At 41.4% G+C, this 21,737-nt stretch overlaps 1 protein-coding gene across 1 annotated transcript; it reads left to right on the plus strand.

The window, feature by feature from the left end:
• Nucleotides 1–9,061: 9,061 nt before the first annotated feature.
• RIOK2 (RIO kinase 2) lies at nucleotides 9,062–20,987 on the plus strand. Its single transcript, XM_052701197.1, has 10 exons — nucleotides 9,062–9,424; nucleotides 10,245–10,383; nucleotides 11,247–11,363; nucleotides 12,293–12,468; nucleotides 12,909–12,997; nucleotides 14,830–15,021; nucleotides 15,413–15,505; nucleotides 16,642–17,169; nucleotides 17,622–17,715; nucleotides 20,673–20,987. The coding sequence occupies exons 1-10, from the start codon at nucleotides 9,359–9,361 to the stop codon at nucleotides 20,832–20,834; spliced, it is 1,656 nt and encodes a 551-aa protein (XP_052557157.1). The 5' UTR covers nucleotides 9,062–9,358; the 3' UTR covers nucleotides 20,835–20,987.
• Nucleotides 20,988–21,737: the final 750 nt, after the last annotated feature.

Raw genomic sequence — 21,737 nt, forward strand, 5'->3', positions numbered from 1 at the left:
TGAAAATATTCATAGAACAAAAACTTCCACGGACAGTATTTTGAGGGAAAATAGAAAAAAAGAATCAATTGAGCTAATGACAACAATTATGGGGAAAATTAAATATGTCTGAGCCATTAAATCAAGCTTGAAATATTTACCTTTCATTTTTTCTTCTACTACAAGGCCTTCTAGCATTGTGAACATTCTGTACATCATGAAAAGTAGCGAAAATGAGAATGGTGGGTGTTTTTTAAAAAACAAAGGCAAAACAAAAAAAGAATACTGTTAGCAAAACACTGATGTAAACAAGAAGATGCAGAACACCAACAAGGTTAAAGTTGGGATCACAGCTCCACAAAAAAAATTATTCTGTGACCACAGTCAGAATCCATTTTGCCTGAAAGTTGGAGAAACAGTAATACTAACAAAGCTTTGGTCTCTGAATACAGCACACTATTATTGCAAAGCAATGTCAAGACTGTCTTTGCACTTCGTAGAAAAAAAAAAGTAAAAGATTTATCTTACACAATACATTCTACACTACTGAATCGAAGTTCCTATATTATCAACTCTGAAAGTATCCGTTATCCTGATTCAACAGCCTTTCAGGAAGCTGTGTTCAGTCAAAGGAGGAAACAGGCCGCAGGTAGACCTCACACATATTGGACAGGCTACAACTCTAATGGAAAGACCTGTTTGACCACCAACTGTTTGACCCCCAAATAAGGTTCATGATGTGACCAAACATTTCCTTGAGAAGTGTCAGATGTTGGTCTGAAATTCCAGGTATCAGCATGTAGGTAGCATACAACCACCACTGTGGGCTCCTTCTGCATACAGCAGTCACTTTTTCTACAAATTCAGACACCTTAGCAGTATCCTAAACTAGAAACTGTAACATTACCACAGCCTAATCCCTAAGGAGCTCTTACTAATTTTTATTCGTAATAAGATACCTGCAGCAACAAAATCGCTAAGCATTCATATTTATCTTGAGAACAGTAGTTTCCTAAAACTGCAATGAAAGAGCCCACTGTATGAACTGCACTGCTTAAACCTTACCTTCAAGTAACACCTTGGGGGATTTATAAGACTATCCTTAGAAGGGAAGGTGCAGCATTTGTACACTTGGCATATACTCTACTATTCATTACAAGAGTTTTACAAACACCCAGCTTTTTCTGTTCCCACGCTGATCATTCCCATACACACACACACACATAAAATAGGTGAAAGCTGTAGTGCTTAAAAATATAAAAAATATAATGTTCCCGTATATATTCTTTTTAATGTCAACCAAGACCTTAAAAGTATACTTTCCAGTCAAATGCAATCCTATTTTTTTTTAATTTATTCTAATTTTTACAGCCCTTTTTAACAGTTACTTAAGTTTAAGTAAAAGTTTATTTTGAAACTCCTTCCAGAGAAGTTTCATGGTTAATCTTCTGACTTTATGGTCAGAAGGAGCTTAATGAACATTATGAAAGATTCATTTTTTAACTGTTGTGCTGAAAAATTAACATACTAGTTTACAAGTTCAATTTTCAAGGTGCATGCATGCAAGTTCTTAATACTTGTATTATTATTGTATTCCTAATACTTGTATTATTATTATAAAAGTTGTATTATACTTTTTATTGAGAGTATTATTATTAATAGTACTTATTATTAAGAGTAAACTGAAGATCTGCTGCAGTTAGAATCCTATACAAGGCTGCAGTAGCTCATATCTGAGACAGACTCATACTCTTACTAAGAGTCAATAATTTCATACTCAGACTTACTGTGAGTAAGAGTAAGAGTATACTCAAACAGCCACTCTCCTAATTAGCTATTTGTACAATAGGTTAAACGTCCTCTTTTTTTTTTGCTGAAAATACCTCACTTGGATACTCACATGGTCATGTGTTCTCAGTGTTTCAAGTAGATTTTATTAAACTACCTCATCTTTCAAGGCTGTGTGCTCAAGATACACCAGAGAGCAATTAAGGATGCACCATTCTTCATCATGAGATGTGAGAACATGGAGAAACTAAAAATAAAATCTAGCTAAAACAAACACGTCAAATCTATGCTTTGAAGTCAAGATAATTACTCACACAAATTAACGGGCAAACAACATTTCACATCTTTTGCATCTCTTTTACTGCTTTCTTGAAAATGTACTGCAAATATTGAGGAAACAAATGCAGCTAAATGACTCCTGATTACATTTTGTTTTTCACAAAGCAATAGTTCAGAGCACTGAGACTGATTAGAACGATTAGATCTACCACACATACATTATATTACTTTTCTCTATTTCTCCAAAGAATCCTTATAACAGGAGAGCCTACATGAACAATCAGAAGATAATCTCTTTGCCAAGCCATCTTGCAGAAGTGGATAAGGGGTGGGAGGGAAGGAAAGTCAAGCAAACAAACAAAAAAACAACTTTAATTTAGTCTACACTTTTCAAAAACAAAACTGCCCTCCACAAAGGCAGTAGATCATACACTACAGCCACCAGTCCACGTAGCACATGGACTACCAGTTACCAACTAGTTTTGACTATTTGAGCACTGTAAGGTACAAAGAACCTTTTAGTTGGCAGTTCTGTCCATCTTCATGCTAGTCAACATTTGCAGCAAGGCAGCTCAATGACAGACAGTAACAAACAACGTGTATTCAGCACAGAGCAAGGAGCAAAAAGTCTGTGAGAAAAGATGTAGAATGAATCAAGAAGAACTACCTTAAATAAATTGTTCTATACCAGTCAACACAGGTACAGAACATAAGCTGATCAACTACAATTATTTCATAGAATCATAGAATGGATTGAGTTAGAAGGGACCCTTTAAGTTCATCTAGTCCAACCCCTATGCTGTGGGAAAGGACATTTTTAACTACATCAGTTTGCTCGAAACCCTGCCAAACTTGACTTCCAAACGTGAGGCTGCCACAGCTTCCCTGGGCAACCTATTCCAGTGTCTCACCATCCTCACTGTGAAAAAGTTCCTACTTATATCCAGTCTCAACATATTCTATTTCAGCTTAAAGCCATTGCTTCTTACTCAGACACATTCCTATTAATAGACATTTTTATATATTGAAAGGCAGAAATAACTTCATCACACACTCACCAATGTCCTACTACAAAAACAATGACAGGATAACTAATTTTTCATCATTTTTACAGAATAAACTGAACTCTCATAATTGCAAGGTAATATACAATACAGAACAGTGCTACAAGAGCAGTAAAAACATTTCCTGTTTAGCAGTGTCCCCCTATGGTCTGTCAGGGGACTGGTGCTCTTTAACATCTTTATCAACGACATTGATGATGGAATTGAGTGCACCCTCAGCAAGTTTGCTGATGACACCAAGCTGAGCAGTGCAGTCAACATGGTTGAAGGAAGGGATGCCATGCAGAGGGACCTCGATAGGCTTGAAAGGTGGGCCTGGGTGAAGCTGATGAGGTTTGACACGGCAAAGTGCAAGGTTTTGCACTTGGGCCAGAGGAATCCCAGGCATCAGTAAGACTGGAAGGACTGGTCCTTGAAAGCAGCCCTGTGGAGAAGGACCTGGGGGTCCTGATGGATGAAAAACTGAACATGAGCCAGCAGTGTGCCCTTGCAGCTCAGAAAGCAAATGGTATCCTGGGCTCCATCAGAAGAGGAGTGGCCAGCAGGGACAGGGAGGTGATTGTCCCCTCTACTCTGCTCTTGTGAGGCCCAATTTGGAGTACTGAGTGCAAGTCTGGAGCACCCAGTACAAGAAAGAGAGAGAGCTATTGGATAAGGTCCAGAAGAGAGCCACAAAGATAATCAGGGGGCTGGAGCACCTCTCCCTACACAGACAGGCTGAGGGAGGTGAGCTTGTTCAGAATGGAGAAAAGAAGGCTGTGGGGTGTCCGCATTGCAGCCTTTCAGTACTTAAAGGGAGCCTACAGACAGGAGGGGAGTCAGCTCTTTGAAAGGATAGATAACAGCAGGATAAGGGGAAATGGTTTTAAATTGAGGGAGGGAAGATTTAGATTGGATGTCAGGAAAAAGATCTTTATAGAGAGAGTGGTGAGGCTGCCAGAGAGGTTGTGGATGCTCTGTCCTGGGAGGTGAACAAGGTTGGGTGGGGCTCGGGCAGCCTGGTCTGGTGTTACCTGTGGAGGTTGGTGACCACAGGTGTGGGGGTTGGAGTTTCATGATCCTTGAGGTTCCTTCTAACCCAGGCCATTCTGTTATTCTGTGATTTTGTGAAATGTGAGTTTAGGCTACCAGCTCTCCTTTGAAGTAGCCTGAAGGAGGAAGTGGAGAGGCTGAGGACTATAAAAGAGTGTGAGAGGGAGATTGACTGGTGGTGTCAGTCCCTCTCAACCTCAGGTTCTCAGCACACGGACGAGGCTCCTCATGGAGCACATCAGCCCCTGCCACCTTACAAACACCTGGTAAAGGGGAACCAGCCAGCTGACAGCGTTTCAGCGAGCCCCCTGTCCTCTCTTCCCCCTAACAGCAGTTTGAGAAGGGAGGAGGAGTGGAAACGGGCACCTGCTCGGCGGAGGGGGCATCCCCCATCCCGACCATCCCTGGCTCCCCAGGTGCCTCTGCGTAACAGGTTTGAGGCCCTGGAAGTCGAGGGGGGGACGAGTGAGAGTGCGGAGACAGGTTCACCTGTGAGGTTGCCTCAGGCGAAGCGGTCGCCCCCAACCCTCAAGACTGCTTCTACCCACAAGGACAGGAGGGTGATTGTCATAGGCGACTCCCTTCTGCAAGGAACAGAAGGCCCTATATGCCGGCCCGACCTTACCCGCAGAGAGGTGTGCTGCCTTCCTGGGGCACGGGTCAGGGACATTTCAAAGAAAATTCCTGGGTTGATTCGGTCTTCGGATTATTACCCACTTTTAATAATTCAGGCTGGCGGCGAGGAAGTTGATAAGGAAAGCCTGAGGTCTATCAAGAAAGACTTCAGGGGAATGGGGCGAATACTTGAAGGAGCTGGGGTGCAAGTGGTCTTTTCTTCTATCCCCGTGGTGTCAGGGAAAGGTACAGGGAGGATCCAAAATACCCAACTCTTCAATAGATGGCTTAAGAGCTGGTGCAGGCGCAAGAATTTTGGCTTTTTTGACCATGGGGCAATTTATACTGCACCTGGCATGATGGCTGCTGATGCATGCAGCCTGTCCCTGAGGGGTAAGAGGATCTTAGCTGAAGAATTAGCTGGACTCATTGACAGGTCTTTAAATTAGGAATGAAGGGGGAAGGGGACAAAATAAGGGCTACTGGGGTTGAACAGGTCATTCGAGGGCTTGTACCAAACTCCATGGGCAATGACGGCAGAGTGCATAGGGAAGGACTAGGGCAGGGGGATGCTGGGGATGCTGCTGTTCTAGGGGATCCTAGATCCCTTATAAAGGTGGCGAGACGGATAGCCTGGCTGAAGTGCCTTTATACCAATGCATGCAGCCTGAGTAACAAGCAGGAGGAACTGGAAACTGTGATGCACTCGGAAAGTTATGACCTTGTTGCTATCACAGAAACATGGTGGGATGACTCCCACCATTGGGATACTGCCATCGACTGCTATAGATTCTTTAGGAGACATAGGCGAGGTAGGAGGGGTGGGGGAGTTGCTCTCTATGTCAGAGATTGGATAAACTGTGAGGAGCTCCCTATGAGAAACAGTCAGGAACAGGTTGAGAGCCTGTGGGTTAGGATTAAAGATGGGACTAATATAGGTCAGCTGGTGTTAGGGGTATACTACAGACCACCTGATCAAGGGGAGGCTGTTGACGAGGCTTTCTTGCTCCAGATGCATGAGATGTCTGGCTCACGGGCTCTTGTCCTGGTGGGGGACTTCAACCATCCGGACATCTGCTGGGAAAACCACACGGCGAGCTGCAAGAGCTCCAGAAGGCTCTTGGAATCCATTGACGATAGCTTTCTGGTTCAGGTATTGGACAGACCGACCAGAGGTGAAGCACTGCTAGACCTGCTGCTTACCAACGCCGAGGAGATCATCAAAAGCGTCAAGGTTGGAGGCTGCCTGGGCTCCAGCGACCACGCCCTGGTTGAGTTTGTGATCTCAAGCGATGTGGGCCTGGCAAAGAGCAGGATCAGGACACTGAACTTTAGAAAAGCAGACTTCAAGCTACTCAATGGATTGCTGGCCAAGATCCCCTGGCGCGCTGCCCTCAAAGACAGGGATGTTGAGGAGAGCTGGCGGCTCTTCAAAGATGCCCTCCTGGAAGCACAAGAGGTCTCCATTCCTCTGAATAAGAAAGTGGGCAGGCGAGGTAGGAAACCGGCATGGCTCAGCAAGGACCTGCTGAGAGAACTGAGGGCAAAGAAAGGGGTGTACAAGCTCTGGAAACAAGGCTGTGTCACCTGGGAAGAGTACAGGAACGCCGTCCGGACTTGCAGACGTGGGATCAGGGAAGCCAAGGCGCAGGCAGAACTGAACTTGGCAAGGGACGTGAAAAACAATAAGAAAACCTTCTACAGCTACATTGGCCAGAAGAGACAGGCCAAAACGGGCGTACCTACTTTGGTAAATTTAAAAGGAGAACTGGCTTCAACAGATGAAGAGAAAGCTGAGGTGCTGAATGAGTTCTTCACCTCGGTCTTCACTGGTGGCCAGGATTCTAGTCTTTTTCACGTCCCTGAGCCCTGCATCCCCAAACCTCTATGTGGGGACCAAGGAGGTAAATCCCTCCCCACTGTTAGGGCAGAGCAAGTCCGAGAGTGCCTCCTTAGACTGAATGAATACAAGTCTATGGGGCCAGATGGCGTGCATCCCAGGGTCCTGAAGGAGCTGGCTGAGGTGGTTGCCGAGCCGCTCTCCATCATATTTGAGAAGTCGTGGCTGTCAGGTGAGGTCCCGGATGACTGGAGGAAGGGTCACGTCACTCCCATATACAAGAAGGGGAGCAGGGAGGACCCGGGGAACTACAGGCCGGTGAGTCTCACCTCCGTGCCTGGGAAGATCATGGAACAGATCCTCCTGGACAACATGCTCGATCACATAAAGAATGAGCATGTGATCCGAGACAGCCAGCACGGCTTCACCAAAGGAAGGTCATGCCTAACTAATCTTGTGGCCTTCTATGATGGAGTGACGGCATTGGTGGACGAAGGGAAGGCGACCGATGTCATTTACCTGGACCTGAGCAAGGCCTTTGACATGGTCCCCCACCACATCCTCATCTCCAAATTGGAGGGAAGTGGATTTGATGGGTGGACGACCCGATGGATAAGCAATTGGTTGAAAGGCCGCAGGCAGAGGGTGGTGGTCAATGGCTCTATGTCCAGGTGGAGGCCGGTAACAAGTGGTGTCCCCCAAGGGTCTGTCTTGGGACCGGTGCTCTTTAACATCTTTATTAATGACATCGATGAGGGAATTGAGTGCACCCTCAGCAAGTTTGCTGACAACACCAAGCTGAGTGGTGCGGTTGATACGGTGGAAGGAAGGGATGTCATTCAGAGGGACCTCGACAGGCTGGAGGGCTGGGCTCGGGTGAACCTAATGAGGTTCAACACAGCAAAGTGCAAGGTTTTGCATTTGGGCCGGAAGAACCCCAGGCACCCGTACAGGCTGGGAGGAGTGGTCCTTGAGAGCAGCTCGGCAGAGAAGGACCTGGGGGTCCTGATGGACGAGAGACTTAACATGAGCAGCTCTGGCAGCTCGAAAGGCAAATGGGATCCTGGGCTCCATCAGGAGAGGGGTGGTCAGCAGGGACAGGGAGGTGATTGTCCCTCTCTACTCAGCTCTTGTGAGGCCCCATCTGGAGTACTGTGTCCAGGTGTGGGGCCCTCAGTACAAGAAAGACGTAGAGATCTTGGAAAGGGTCCAGAGGAGGGCGACTAAGATGATCAGGGGGCTGGAGCACCTCCCCTATGAGGACAGGCTGAGGGAGTTGGGCTTGTTCAGCCTGGAGAAGAGAAGGCTGTGGGGTGACCTCATTGCAGCCTATCAATACCTGAAGGGAACCTACACCCAGGAGGGGAGTAAACTCTTCAAAAGGGCTGACAACAGCAGGACTAGGGGAAATGGATCCAAGTTGAAGGAGGGAAGATTTAGGTTGGATGTTAGGGGGAAGTTCTTCACAAGGAGAGTGGTTAGGCCCTGGAACGGGCTGCCCAGGGAGGTTGTGGATGCCCCGTCCTTGGACGTGTTCAAGGCCAGGTTGGACGGGGTCCTGGGCAACCTGATCTAAATGTGTATGTTTGGTGGCCCTGCTAGGCAGGGGGGTTGGAACTACATGATCCTTGAGGTCCCTTCCAACGCGGGTGATTCTGTGATTCTGTGATTCTGTGATTCTGTGAAGTATTTGGAGGGGAAAAAAATATTCCAACATTGCCAGGAAACAGTTTCCTGTCATTTTGATGTAAAGAAGCTTGATGAAATAACCTATGATGACTGCTACCTACAGACTGATTGATCTCCAGGACAATTAAGCATTCACAAACACTTTAATTTACCAATGCCCACTTAAACAGATTTTAAGGGATCATACATCACTGTGTTTGCAACATCTAGATTGGTTTTGGTCACTCCTATGTAATGGCAGATCTAGCACTTCTTGCAGTGTTCTCCAGTGACTCCTTACTATTACATGAAAACAGATGCAACACTTCAAACTGTAAGCCTTCTAGTGCAATGGCAGGTCAAACTGTCCTCTGCTAAGTATGGAGGCCACAAGTGCCCTCCACCTCCCTCGAGAAAGCTGGGGAGCAGTGACAAGGCCCAGGCCAGCAGCTGCAGATGGGCCTTCAAGGGAACACGGAGGCTCAGACGCTGCTTATAGAAGTGCAGGTGCTTTAGTTCCAAGTACTGCCCCCTAGCAGCACGCGGCAGGAATCGTGTCCTTATGCGCTTCCATCTCCTGTAGCCCAAGTCCTGCTTAGGGCAATGAAAGGAACCCGCAGGAAAAAGTGCCCTTCGCCAGCACAGCGGCCACCCCAAGATTCGAACACGCGAAAGTCACAGCCCCTCGGGCGCAGGCGCTCAGGAGGAGCCTCCCTCGACTTCCGGTTCATGGGCAGTCCCCCGACGCACCGCCCCACGCGGCCTGCGCGCAGCTGCGGTTGTAGCCGGAAGTGTGTTTCCGCTACAGAGTCGGTCTGGGCAGATACACGTGCCATCGTATTAACTCATTTACAGCGCGGGAAGTGGTGGAACCAGTTTCGCACAGGAGACTTTTTCTGTTTTGATTTTGAGCTGATCACGACTCAGCGGCCAGCTAAGAGCACAACGATTCGGCTGAGGACACGAGCGTCTATGCAGCTGCCAGGACCCAGACAAGCCGCATCCCTGAGCAGGCGGTGCTCCGTGCTCTGCTCATGCGCAGGAGCGGCCGAGGCGTGCTGCTGTGCGGGCCGGGGGTTGAGCAGCTGCCGCCATGGGGAAGCTGAACGTGGTCATGCTGCGATATCTGTCCAAGGAGCACTTCCGAGTCCTGATAGCGGTGAGTGGGCAGGCGGGCGGCGGGCGGGGAAGTCTTGTCGTCCTGGCGCGGCGCGCAGGCTGCCCGCTGGCTCCTTGCCTACCCAAGCAGTGCGGGAGGGAGCGCTCCGAGCGGGCAGAACTGCTCCTCCACCCGTCCCTGAGACAGCAGCCAGGCTGCCGATCTGTGGTTGGCACTCTACGAGTTTAGGGCACCCAATACAAGAAAGGCAGAGAGATGTTGGAGTGGGTCCAGAGAAGAACCGCAGAGATTATCAGGGGGCTGGAGCACCTCCTCCCTACAGAGGCAGGCTGAGGGAGGTGAGCTTGTTCAGCATGGAGAAAAGAAGGTCGTGGGGTGACCTCACTGCAGCCTTTCAGTACCTAAAGGGAGCCTACAGACAGCAGGGAAGTCAGCTCTTTGAAAGGGTTGATAAGTGCAGGATAAGGGGAAATGGTTTTAAGTTGAGGGAGGGAAGATGTAGGTTGGATGTCAGAGGGAAGTTCTTTACAGGGAGAGCAGTGAGGCTGCCTAGAGAAGCTGTGGATGCCCCGTCCCGGGAGGTGTTCAAGGCCAGGTTGGATGGGGCCTCGGGCAGCCTGGTCCGGTGTTACGTGTGGAGGTTGGTGGCCCTGCCTGTTTTTGGGGGGGGGCGGGGAAGGGGAGGGCGGGTGTTGAGGTTCGTGATCTTTGAGGTTCCTTCCTGGCCATTCTGTGATTTTGTGAAGATGTTAGAATTAAGTTACTCATCTGAGAAAAGTGGTTTTATACTTGGGGAGGATCTGATCTATTCAGCTGCTGAACATTGGCTAACAGACCTATTTTTCATTTGCTCTTTTAGGTGGAAATGGGAATGAAGAATCATGAAATAGTTCCTGCCAGCTTAATTGCTTCTATTGCAAGCCTGAAGCATGGTGGTTGTAACAAAATTTTGAGAGAGCTGGGGAAACACAGGCTCCTGGCTTATGAACGAACTAGAAGTGAGTTTGGTTTATGTGTTGGGCTCCTCTCACCCCTTCTTATGCTATAGTACCATTGCTTGGCACACACAGACATCTGGAGCATTTTCTCATTTTCTTTGCTGTCTAGCCTGGGAACGTGGATTTGTTTAACAACAAATGATGATGCTGTCTGTTTAGCTGCTGATTCCAGTAGATCTCATAGACAGTAAAAAGACAAAAGGAGAGCAGTTAAATCTCCTTCACACCATTACAAAATTCATTGAAATATGGAATAACTGTTGGATAAGGTAATATAAAAGTGCATGCAGAAATTAACCCAAATGTGTTACAGTTTTTTCATAGTGCACAAATGGAAAAGACTGCAAAAGTCATATGACCTGCACTTCAGCAGGAACAGTTACTATTTTTTTTTTCCTTTCCAAGTATCAGATAGTAGCGTAGCAGGCCCTTGCCCATTTCCTTCAACCTTGTAGTTTCATCTCACTTTTGAGTCTACATGAAATTCCTTCCCTTTTGGTCTCCATTCTTCAGAGTTTTAAGGATTGTTTTAGAGCCTCACAACAATCCTATATCCCTACTATATCTCCTAGGTAATTATCTTTGAAAGTAATGCCACTTCCATGCCATTTGGAGTATCATAATTGCTTATGCCTTTGAGGTACTGATAACATGTCTATCTTTTATCCAGTTAATTTTTCTAAGACTTGCAGGAATTGAAACATTCCATCAAATTTGGCTGATACTAGCCAAGAGGAAATGTAGTACTTGAGTGTTTTGTACCATAAGCTGGAACAAGAAACTTGACTAAAACTAGGCTTTTTTTTTGAAGCTAACGTGTCTGTAGTAAGGAGTAAAATGTTTTATAATTTATTTTTATTTAGTGGTCCAGGGCTATCGGTTAACAAATGCAGGATATGATTACCTTGCCTTGAAAACTCTGTCTTCCCGGCAAGTCATCAGTTCTGTTGGAAATCAGATGGGTGTTGGCAAAGAATCAGGTAATTCAAAAAAACATTTTAATTTTTATTTTTTTTTTTTTAAGGAAACATATCAATATTTTTGCTTGTATTTTGCTAGAAACTTGGTAAATGTATCTCTAGATAGTCATCTCAGTTAAACACCAAGATCTGTGGCTCACTTCATGAGGCTTTTGACTGCATTTGGTTGGTGTTTTTTTTTTTTTGTAAGAGTGTTGTTCCAGTTTGACCATTTTGTCCAAATTTTGATTCATCTCTTAAAAGGTATTTTGCTGACAGATGCAAAATGTCACATGCTTCATGAAGAATTCTGAAATATTTTATCAAAAATATAACTTCAGTTTTTTTGTTCCACCTGTAAAATAAAATAATGTAAAATACCATCAAAATTATTGGAGTGCTGTCTTGGTTTCTCTTACGTATAGGTTGTAATTTGGCACAGCATGTCTCTCTCATCATTAAAGAAAGAGACTTGTCGTAGGCAAATGGTAGAAATGAAATTAAGAGGTTTGTCCCTTGGGATTTGTCTCCAGTCAGTAGAAAGAAGGCAGCTTTTCCAGCATGTTATTAGGAACACTGGAATTTGGCATCTGACCTGTATTTCCCTGTTTGGAAGTTTATAATTCCACGCTGTACAGATGGCCTGGGGAAATACCAGTCTGTTGTGATTGTAGGAACCTGAAGCCAGGGAGCTTGAATTGTCTCAGTTCTATTTCAGTTACTTTTACCTCCTGGTATGAAAGATGTTTCAGATAACATCAGTATTTCTGCTAATGGAAAACCATAATCTCTTCAACAATAATTTCTTCCATCTCAGATCACTAATAGACAGTATACAAATATAGCTTTCTTTACTGTTGGGCTAAGTGTCGTAGACCTTTCTATGCCAGAAATACTTTTTCATTATAGACTTGTCAGGTATTTATTTCGTATTGCTGTTTCTCTTCTAGATATTTATATCGTTGCAAATGAAGATGAGCAGCAGTTTGCAATGAAATTGCACAGGCTTGGAAGAACTTCTTTTCGCAGTCTGAAAAACAAGCGTGATTACCATAAGCACAGGCATAAAATGTCATGGCTTTATTTATCCCGGTTAGCAGCAATGAAGGAGTTTGCTTACATGAAGGTAGGAGGCCATTTGCAAAGTATCAACAGTGGTGGAATAGACTGGAAGATACTTCTCATGCTATCTTCTCATCACTTTGTATTTGCAGTACTAGTAGAATTTATGCTTATTTTCCTAGTGGACTTAAATTATGCATTTCAGAGAACATCAGTTTTGTATTCTTATATAGTGTCTGGTAATATAATGAAGCCTTGCAACAAAAGTCGTACAAAACTGAAGCAAGTTTTCCTCCTGAAATCCAAGAGGATTTCAGTTGAATGTTATTATTACTGTACAACTTTATGTTGTCTGTCTGAAAATCTCAATGAAGGCATCTGAGTAACCTGCAGAATGCTGCTTCCACCCTAAGATTTTGTGTTTATCTTAGATTGGAGTTTGTAGTACACACACTGTTTTCTTAACAGTTTTCTTTTTATTTTTTAATGTGTTCACTCTTTCAGGCTTTGTATGACAGAAAATTTCCTGTTCCAAAGCCTGTAGACTACAACAGACATGCTGTTATTATGGAGCTCCTTGATGGCTATCCTTTGTAAGTACTGAAGCTTGACTTTTCTGTTTCACAGAAACCTAACAATTGTAAGTTCAGTAAGGCAGCAGGGATTGCATTTTTCCTTATCATGTGAATGAATTCTGACCACAGTAAAGCTGCTTGGCCTGCAGTATTATTTGTTCAAAGAAACTAGTGAAGTAGACTTAATTTATTTAAAGTATGCAATACACTGAAAGAGCAATGTGATGCAGATGTTAGTGTTACAACTGATTTCTGTGCAGAAATAGCATATTCTATTATGTTCATATTGAGTTATATTTCCTCTGCGTTCTGAGATCAAGTTCATGATGCATGCTGTGGCAATTTAGAAAGATTACAATTTTCAAATCCAGAGCTTGTGTTTAAAAATATAAGGGAGAAGGGAGAGTGAGGAGAGGTTGCTCTGTTTACACGTATACTTTCTGTTGTGTCGTGTTTACTCTTTTTTTATAAGGAGGAATACTTTTCTTGAATTGTGCAAAATCTTTCAATGATTTTTTTAAAAAATTGTGTGTGAATGAATGGTTTGCTTGCATAGCTGAATGTATTTGATAGTTCATAAAATGTAGAATAGCCTAAGTGCTTACGTAGAGATTTAAAGCATCACATGCTAGAACAAAAAGTCTATGTTTTGATATGGTAATGAATATCAAAAATAGGAAGCTTAATCAAAAAGTGATTATCCCAAAGTATAACAGTTGAAGAGAAACATGGAATAAGTGCCTTTTAAGTAAGTGCCTTCAATGTATTCTGAATCCCCTTTTTTTGTTAAATAATTCAACATCCATCCTTTAAAATGGTTTCATGTGGGCATCTGCAGTGGAGTTTTACCATGCTCACCCTGTTCTGCAGTTTTAATCTGAAGGAGATGCTGGATGAAAATTATTTCAAATGAACAACAATCTCAGAAGATACCAGTTAACATGATTTCCAGTTTCAAAGAACAAGGAATATATTTTATGATATAAGACCTGACCATATAAGAAATGTTACCAGTTAATTTTTTCTACCTGTACAAAGATGTTCAGCAGCAGCAGCATGTTTGAAAGCTGCTGGACTTTCCTTGTGCTTTCTTTCAATGTTGTGCAGCTGATAAGCTCTTGTAACACTGTAATGTTGAATTCAGGCCAACATGCATCACAAGAAAATTTTAAGTTCTGGCTTCTCCTTAACAGTTTTTGTATAATAAAACAACTGCCTCTTCATGCTGTTTAAAAGAAGGTGATGTGAATTTTGCCCATTTCCAGTACTTTGTTTTCACTGCTGTGTATTTTAGAGTGTTCTAAGCTTTTTATGTTTTGGATCCTCACCTTACCTTCCAACCTAATCTTGAAAATATGTTTTTGTGAATGAAAATATGAGGCATTTGAATATGAGATCACCTCCTGTTTCAGTACAGGACTTCCTGTTGTGAAGTTAGGCTTATCTAAAAAAAATCCATACATAAAAATTTGCCGATGCATTATTAAAATACTGCAGTACAGCAGAAGAACTGATGAGAGGACAAGGGGCAATTGGTATAAGTTGAAAAGCTTATAAGGAGAAACTTTCTCCCTGTGAGGGCAGTGCGACAGTGTGTCACAGGGCAGCTAGAGAGGCTTGCACAGTCTTTCTCCATTCCTGGAAGCTTTTCACCCCCATCATAGGAATTCCTGATAACTTTATGTCTGTTTTCAGAGCTCAGCCAGGTTTGAGGTGGTTATCAGAATAGACACCTCTGGAGCTCCTTCCTAACTTGAATTACTCTCTCCTTCCGTGAGATTTAATTGGTATATCTTACCTATATTTATTAAGTCCTTCAGGGTTCAGGATATCTTATTTGAAATTTCCAGGTGCCAGGTGCGTCAAGTGGAAGATCCTGCTTCTGTCTACAGTGAATTAATGGAGTTAATTGTAAAACTTGCCAATCACGGTTTGATTCATGGGGATTTCAATGAATTCAATCTCATACTGGATAATGATGACCATGTCACTATGATTGATTTTCCACAGATGATATCAACATCACATCCAAATGCTGAATGGTAGGTAAAAAGTTCATGGTATTTTCAAAACAGGTAAGTTAAGTTCTGATAAAAGCAGTCAGCCATGCTTTATGTTTATAACTTGCTACTACTTCTACCATTTTTTTCATGTGTCCCAAATAATAAGTATAGTTTGATTTGTGAATGAGTGGAAATGTCGAGGATATATTTATAATTAATTGCTCCTCAAAGAGAATGATTTATTTTGGTTAAGGAATACTTAGAAATAAACTGTATACTATTTAGATAATTAGCTCTTTTTCTAGATGCCTAGTAAGTCATTAATTTGCAAATAAAATGAGTAATAAAAAAGTACACAATAAAATCTTGTCATTGCAATAGATCTTATTACTTTGGTTTTTGGTTTTGTGCATTTCTGTGTTTTTTACAGGTATTTTGACAGAGATGTTAACTGTATTAAGGAGTTCTTTAAGAAACGCTTCAACTATGAGAGTGAGCTCTTCCCAGAATTCAAAGACATCAGGTAGAAGATGCCAGCTAAATCTGGGTTCCCCCATCTTTGGTTTTCTGTAGGCTTTATGGAAAGAGCTGATGCCTGTTTGAGATGTTTATAGGAGAACTGTGGAGGGGAGAAAAGCCAAATTAAGCAATTTGAAATGTTTTTGTTGTTCTTACAGTAAGAAGGCTCCCTGTTTTCTTCACTGTCAGTTAGTGAAATGGTATCCAAAAACTAATGAATGCGTTAAAATGGTCTGCTTTCTCCTCTGCCTTTCTGCTTTCTGCTGAGGGAAAAAGATCAATGCAAAACATTAATACAAACGGTAAATACATAGGAAATGTTACAGTAATGCAAAATCAGCTTCTTCCACTCTTAAAAGCCTTAACAGTTCTGGCATATTGAGTATTAATGTAGGTTTTAATTTTAAATTTATTTTACAGAATGGTAGTAAACATGGTGACTACATCTTCAAATATTATCTTCAAAGTTTAGACATAAGGAAAAAATATTTACAGTTAGGGTGGTGAGGCACTGGCACAGGTTGCCCAATGTGATTGATGCCCCATCCCTGGAGACTCTCAAGGTCAGGCTGGATAAAGCGCTGGGCAACCTGATGTAGCTGTGGTGTCCCTGTTCGTTGCAAGGGAGTTGGACAAGATGGACCTCAGACGTCCCTTCCAACTCAAAGGATTCTGTGAAGTTTTATTTATAATATTGTTTGATTTTTTTTGAAAAGTAAAATAATTTTTCATGTACTCTGGGAGAGAAGCTGTTGCAATTAGTAGGTTTTTACGTCGTTCTGAGCTCTTGCTCAAGGGACAATTGCACTTTCATCAGTGCGTGTCAGTGCACACTTTACTTTTCTGTTTGAACAAGTATTATTTAAAACCAGATTATGTTTATGTTAAAATGAAATTATTGAAGTAAATAAATACTTATAAATACTTACTGTCTTAGAGATGGAGTCATCTTCTGTGGCAGTTTGCCTCTGCTAAGCCACATTCTGCTAAGTACCAAAGCCCAACATTGTCTTGTATGTTTCAACAAAGTAACACTTTTTTAATACTATGGTAATTACAATTTATGGTATTTTATGGCACATCCATAGCAGGATGATTTAACATATTGAAAGAAAACCTTCTTTTATTGCTCTTTTTCAGAAGAGAAAGTTCTCTTGACATAGAGATTGCTGCCAGTGGATATACGAAAGAAATGCAGGAAGATGATGAACTGCTTCGCCCATCGGGCTCTGACGAGGATGATCATGCAGCAGAGGTATCAGAATTTGAAGAATTTGATGAGAGTAACCTCAAATTCTTCAGAAGTAATCGGGAAGATAATGCAGAATTAATACAGGAAGAGGATTCTGAAAGCAGCACCTCTGAAGATGCAATGTATCACAATGAAGAGGCTGATACCACTGAAAATAGTGAAAATCTACAAAAACTGAGTTTGTCAGAGTTGAGCTCTGCCATAAATGAGGTTGAAGGGCAACCTGTGCATTGTAAATCCAGTGAAGATGCAGAGAGTTGTGTAACTGTGTTTTCTGAGCATGAAAAGATGCTCCAAGGTACCTCAGAAAATCAGACAGCTCAAGGAGAGTGCTGCATTGACAAGGAAAACGAAGATGATGAATGTCCTGATCTGGTTGACTTGTCAACTTTAAACAAGAAGTTGAAGCCTTACAGGTAAATATTTTTTACTGTATAACCATGTATTTCCTGCACTGCCTCCCAGTAAATGAAAATCTTACAAGTAGTTCAAAAGCAACTGCTCTTCACCACTATAGTTCAAAGTGCCATCTAAGAATTAAATTTATTCTTAAAACAGTGCATTAATATATTTCCTGATGAGGCATTACATGTACAGTACCAGTCATAAGTAAGATGCAGCAGTTGTCCTGTCCTGTAGTAATAACAGGCTGCTTTTCATGTGTGCAGTATACAAGTGCCTTTTGTGCAGTACTTCTTCCTGTCATAAATGCCTGTGTTGAGCTGTTAGTGTTAATGTTTCCAATGGAAATGTTCTGCTAGCAGTTCAAATTATGTCTCAAAAATGTTATGACTAAAATGTGATTATTGTGAACACAAAGGGTGTTAATTTTGCTAGGTGGAATAAAACACTACTTTACATATTTCAGAAATGAAGATAACATACCTCCTATTGCTGAGAACAAGGCAAGAACAAGGACCACATCAGTCAGCAGTCTTGGGAGCTGTTCAACCATTCCACCGGTAATTATTACTGTTGTTGTTGCATTATTACCATCTAGTTCACTCTGAGACCATCTTAAATTTCACATAGATGTTAGTAGGTATTTGTAAAATACCTTCTAGAATTATTTGGTTTTCAGTGATTACTAACCATGTACCTCTCTGGTTTGCAGTTACATGGTCATAGACAAATGGTACTGATAATTTTCTAATTGCTGACTTGTGAATTATATTCAGCACTTTACTCTATTGGTTACTCTTTTTCCTGTTACTATGCTTGTGTAATTTTGTGTAATTTGTAATTTGTGGCAGGTATAGGTCATACAATCTGTTCTTTCATTTCTCTTACTAGAAATGAATTCTGTTCCACAATTAATGTTTTTGTATTTTAGAAGTGAATATTTATGTGAAAATTTAACCTGCTCTGTTTAAAGATTTCTTCATGCTGTGTTGAAACACTTATATCTGCTCATTTTAGTAATGGTTTCTCCAATAATTTCAATTTAACTTTCAGCATTATATAAATCAGGAGGTTTTGCAGCAGAATTTAATGTCTTTTTTTCAACCACAGTCTATACATTAGTCAGTATGACTTCTTCCATTACGTTTTAAGAAGTACATTCTAGTTTCAAAGGGAAAAAAGGACAGTTGTATGTGTAAATAAATGTATCAAGAAACAGCATGTCTGGAAGTTGTCTCAAGACATTTGTACAGGGCTTCATGTTTGTTAGTTATTCGAGTTCTTACTGTATAGAGTGGCTTTGTATCTTCTTAAGGAGACAAAGAATTAGATTTGATTTGTGGAATGGGGTAAAGAAGAGCCAGAATGACCTGCCAGGAGTTCTTTAAACTCTGGTGCATGAAGTCTGATGTGTTTTTTTTTTTTTTCAGCTGTTGGATTTTTGTGTATGGTTTTTGTTTGTTTTCCTCAGTTTGCTAACTGAAGTTTGCAGGATTGCTTTAAATTTCAATTATTATACTTCTGTTCACCATTAGGTGGTAGCAGTAGTCATGCTGTAATTCTAGAAACCTTTCTGAGTGTTTAGAGGGTGTGTGTTTATTCTGTAAGCAGACGCATAGAACTTTGTTAGAAAATATTCAAATGGCATGTAAGTACCTAATATTCTCTTCTAAAAGAAACATAAGAGCACTTTGGCAGAAGAGGCTTCCTAGAGATGCAGCTACATAAAAATCCTGTTTATCCAGTTTACCTTACGTAATCATTCAATTTGCATGCTCACACACTGAGTAAAATGATGTTTCTGTCTGTTGGTAAATCTTATTTGAAAGTTTGAATGCTAGAAGTAAATGGCAGAACTAAGAGGAGGACATGTAGGTGAGTGAGCTATTTCTAACATGAGGACATGATTACAAAACTAAAACAAACAAAGGTACTGCAGTAGGATCCACTGTGACTGATGCTAGTACTTTTCTGTTGTTCGTATAGCTTTCTCCATGGAGAAACATATTAAACCAGATTTTCAGATTGAACACAGAGAAGGAATTCTTACGGACATAAATAAGCAATATGGTAATAGCAGTAGGTACAGTTATAACTGGGAGAATGCCAAAGCAAAAGCAGCAAAACAGCAAAATGCAAATTTGTTTACTCTGAAATTTTTCTGTTTTTGCTTATAGTGAAGTTTAAGATGGTGGTTACACAAATGAGATTTGCACGCTGTGGTTGAGCAGTAGAATTTTGCAAATTTACACTATGATTACAGATCATAGTGTAATATACCTGGTATACCTTTTGTTTTAAGATTTCTTGCTTGAACTATGAATAAAATCATCTGCTCACTACAGCAGGAGAAGTAGAGAAGCCACCTTTAAGGGCTTTACCCATACAAAGACATTTTTTGCTGACAGAATGAGAACATTAGTGGACCAGTTTTAACTAATTCTGTTAACTTTTCCTCAGGAATTTTTGAGGAATATTTTCCAAAGTCCTTGTTGGTAAATTGTGAGGTGAAACAGATACATCATAAACAAGATTAATGCAACATATTGCCTGTTGACTGAGAGAGGTCAGTCCCTCTGTGCCCCTGCCTCACATGGGTACCCCTGAGCAGTCCCACTGGCTGCAGCTCTCCCAGCACCACTCTGAGACAGCTCTGTGCCTTCATGTTCCAAATGACAAATCTACAGCTGTAACTATTAAATTATGGATTGATTTTTTTTATTATGGATACTTTTAGCCATATGCAATACATAGTAGAACTCAGAATGAAAACAAAACAGTAAAATAGCATGACATTTCTTAAAACTACTGTAGTCATGTTTTTTGTTTTTTTTTTTTTTAACTGATCCGTTGTAGTTCAGGCACTTTTCACTGTGCAAGATACCATTTAAAATGCTAGTTATTATAGCTAACACTAAAAGAAAATAATAGCACAGATAATCTTATGCCCCTTTAGATGCTGGAGCCTTGAACAGTGAGTGTAGCATCAAAGTGGAGTTCCAAGCCACACAACCACCACGTGGACATTTTCTGTAACAAAAGTTCTCCCCTTTCAGTCAATCAAACCATATATGACTGCCTCACAGGGAAACACCTCTGTTCATCATTTCTGCTATCAAAGACAATGATGTTTTTGTGAGAACTTCTTGCCGCTCTATTGAAATAAAAGTGTATAAGTGAAAATAAAAGTGATAAAACTGAAATTACACAGCAATCATAATCACTGGTACGAACCAGGGGCTGCCTGCTAGCTTCTCTGTTACAAACAGCTGGCTGAGATTGCTGTGAAGCCCAGGGATCTGTGCAGAACAGCACGTGGCTGAGGGTTGCAAGGGGCAGTTTTGGATACACTGGGGTTAGCCCTGGCATGGATCACCAGCTTGTTGTCATGCAGCAGTTTCCAGTTAGGATCCCCACTGCATGTCCTGGTTAGTAGTGAAAATACAGGATCATTGTACTGTGTCTTTGTATTAAATGATTTTCAGAGAAGTTCTGATACTGAATTCTTTCTTTGCAGGAAATGGTGAAAAAGAAGATAAAGCGTCAGCTGACAAAACAACAAAAGTCTGCTCTGAGACAACGACTGCAGAAAGGAGAGGCAAATATTTATACCAAACAGCGTCGAGAAAATATGTACAACATTAAGTCAAGCTTGGACGCAGCTAGTTTCTGGGGATAATTTATTGAAACTACTGTAAACATCAGGAAACAAATAGTACATACAGTTGAAAGAATGTTATTAATAACAGATACTCATTTTATACAATGGAGCAACAGCTCTTCTATACAACACTGTTCTTCTGAAAGCTAATAAATATCATTCTTGTTCCTATGGTCTTGTTTGGAAAATTTTCTTTTGTGTTTCTAGTTTAAAAACCACTGACTGTAATTTAAGCTAAATCTAGATGTGATCCTTTAACTGTAGAAATTGCCAACAGTACCTTGTTTTAAATTGATTTTACTGTGTTTATATAGATTAAAAATCTTCCACTGTGCAAAGGATTCCTTTTTAAAATATCCCTTCCTTCAAGGTTAGAGCTAGTTTTTGCAATCACATGAAGTTTCAGTGCAAAATGCTGCCTAGTTATAAATGTTTGGCTTAATTAAAAATCACAAGGAAATACTAACAAATGGCCTTTCTTTTCTACCCCATTAGATTTTTCTGTTCCATAAGATTTCTTGTGACCGTGAGCAAGCACCATCAAACAATATAACACTATTCATTCTTTGAATTCTTTATCAACTTTTGATAAAGAATCAACTCTTTTTTTAACTTTCATTCTAAGCAGTCTCACATAAAAAATCTTGCCCAGAAAGAAGTGTAACAAGTGCTTTATGGATATGGCAGTCACTTGGGTTTCGGATGTACCTGTGCAGTTACCAGTAAATTTAATTTCTTTAGTAACTTACATATAGCAATGAGAACTGTGAACTTCTCTTTTCGAAAATATTACCATATCTTTTATGTTATATCCTGGGGCTCTGAAGGCCTAAAAGATCAAATGCTTTGATGTATCTGCACTTAAGATATGAGTTGTAGCCTTTCTGCGGAAGGATAACTTGGTGAAGTTTATCAGTCTGT

This window comes from Tympanuchus pallidicinctus, unplaced genomic scaffold, assembly GCF_026119805.1.
Source record: "Tympanuchus pallidicinctus isolate F22 unplaced genomic scaffold, pur_lepc_1.0 scaffold4, whole genome shotgun sequence".
NCBI lineage: Eukaryota > Metazoa > Chordata > Aves > Galliformes > Phasianidae > Tympanuchus > Tympanuchus pallidicinctus.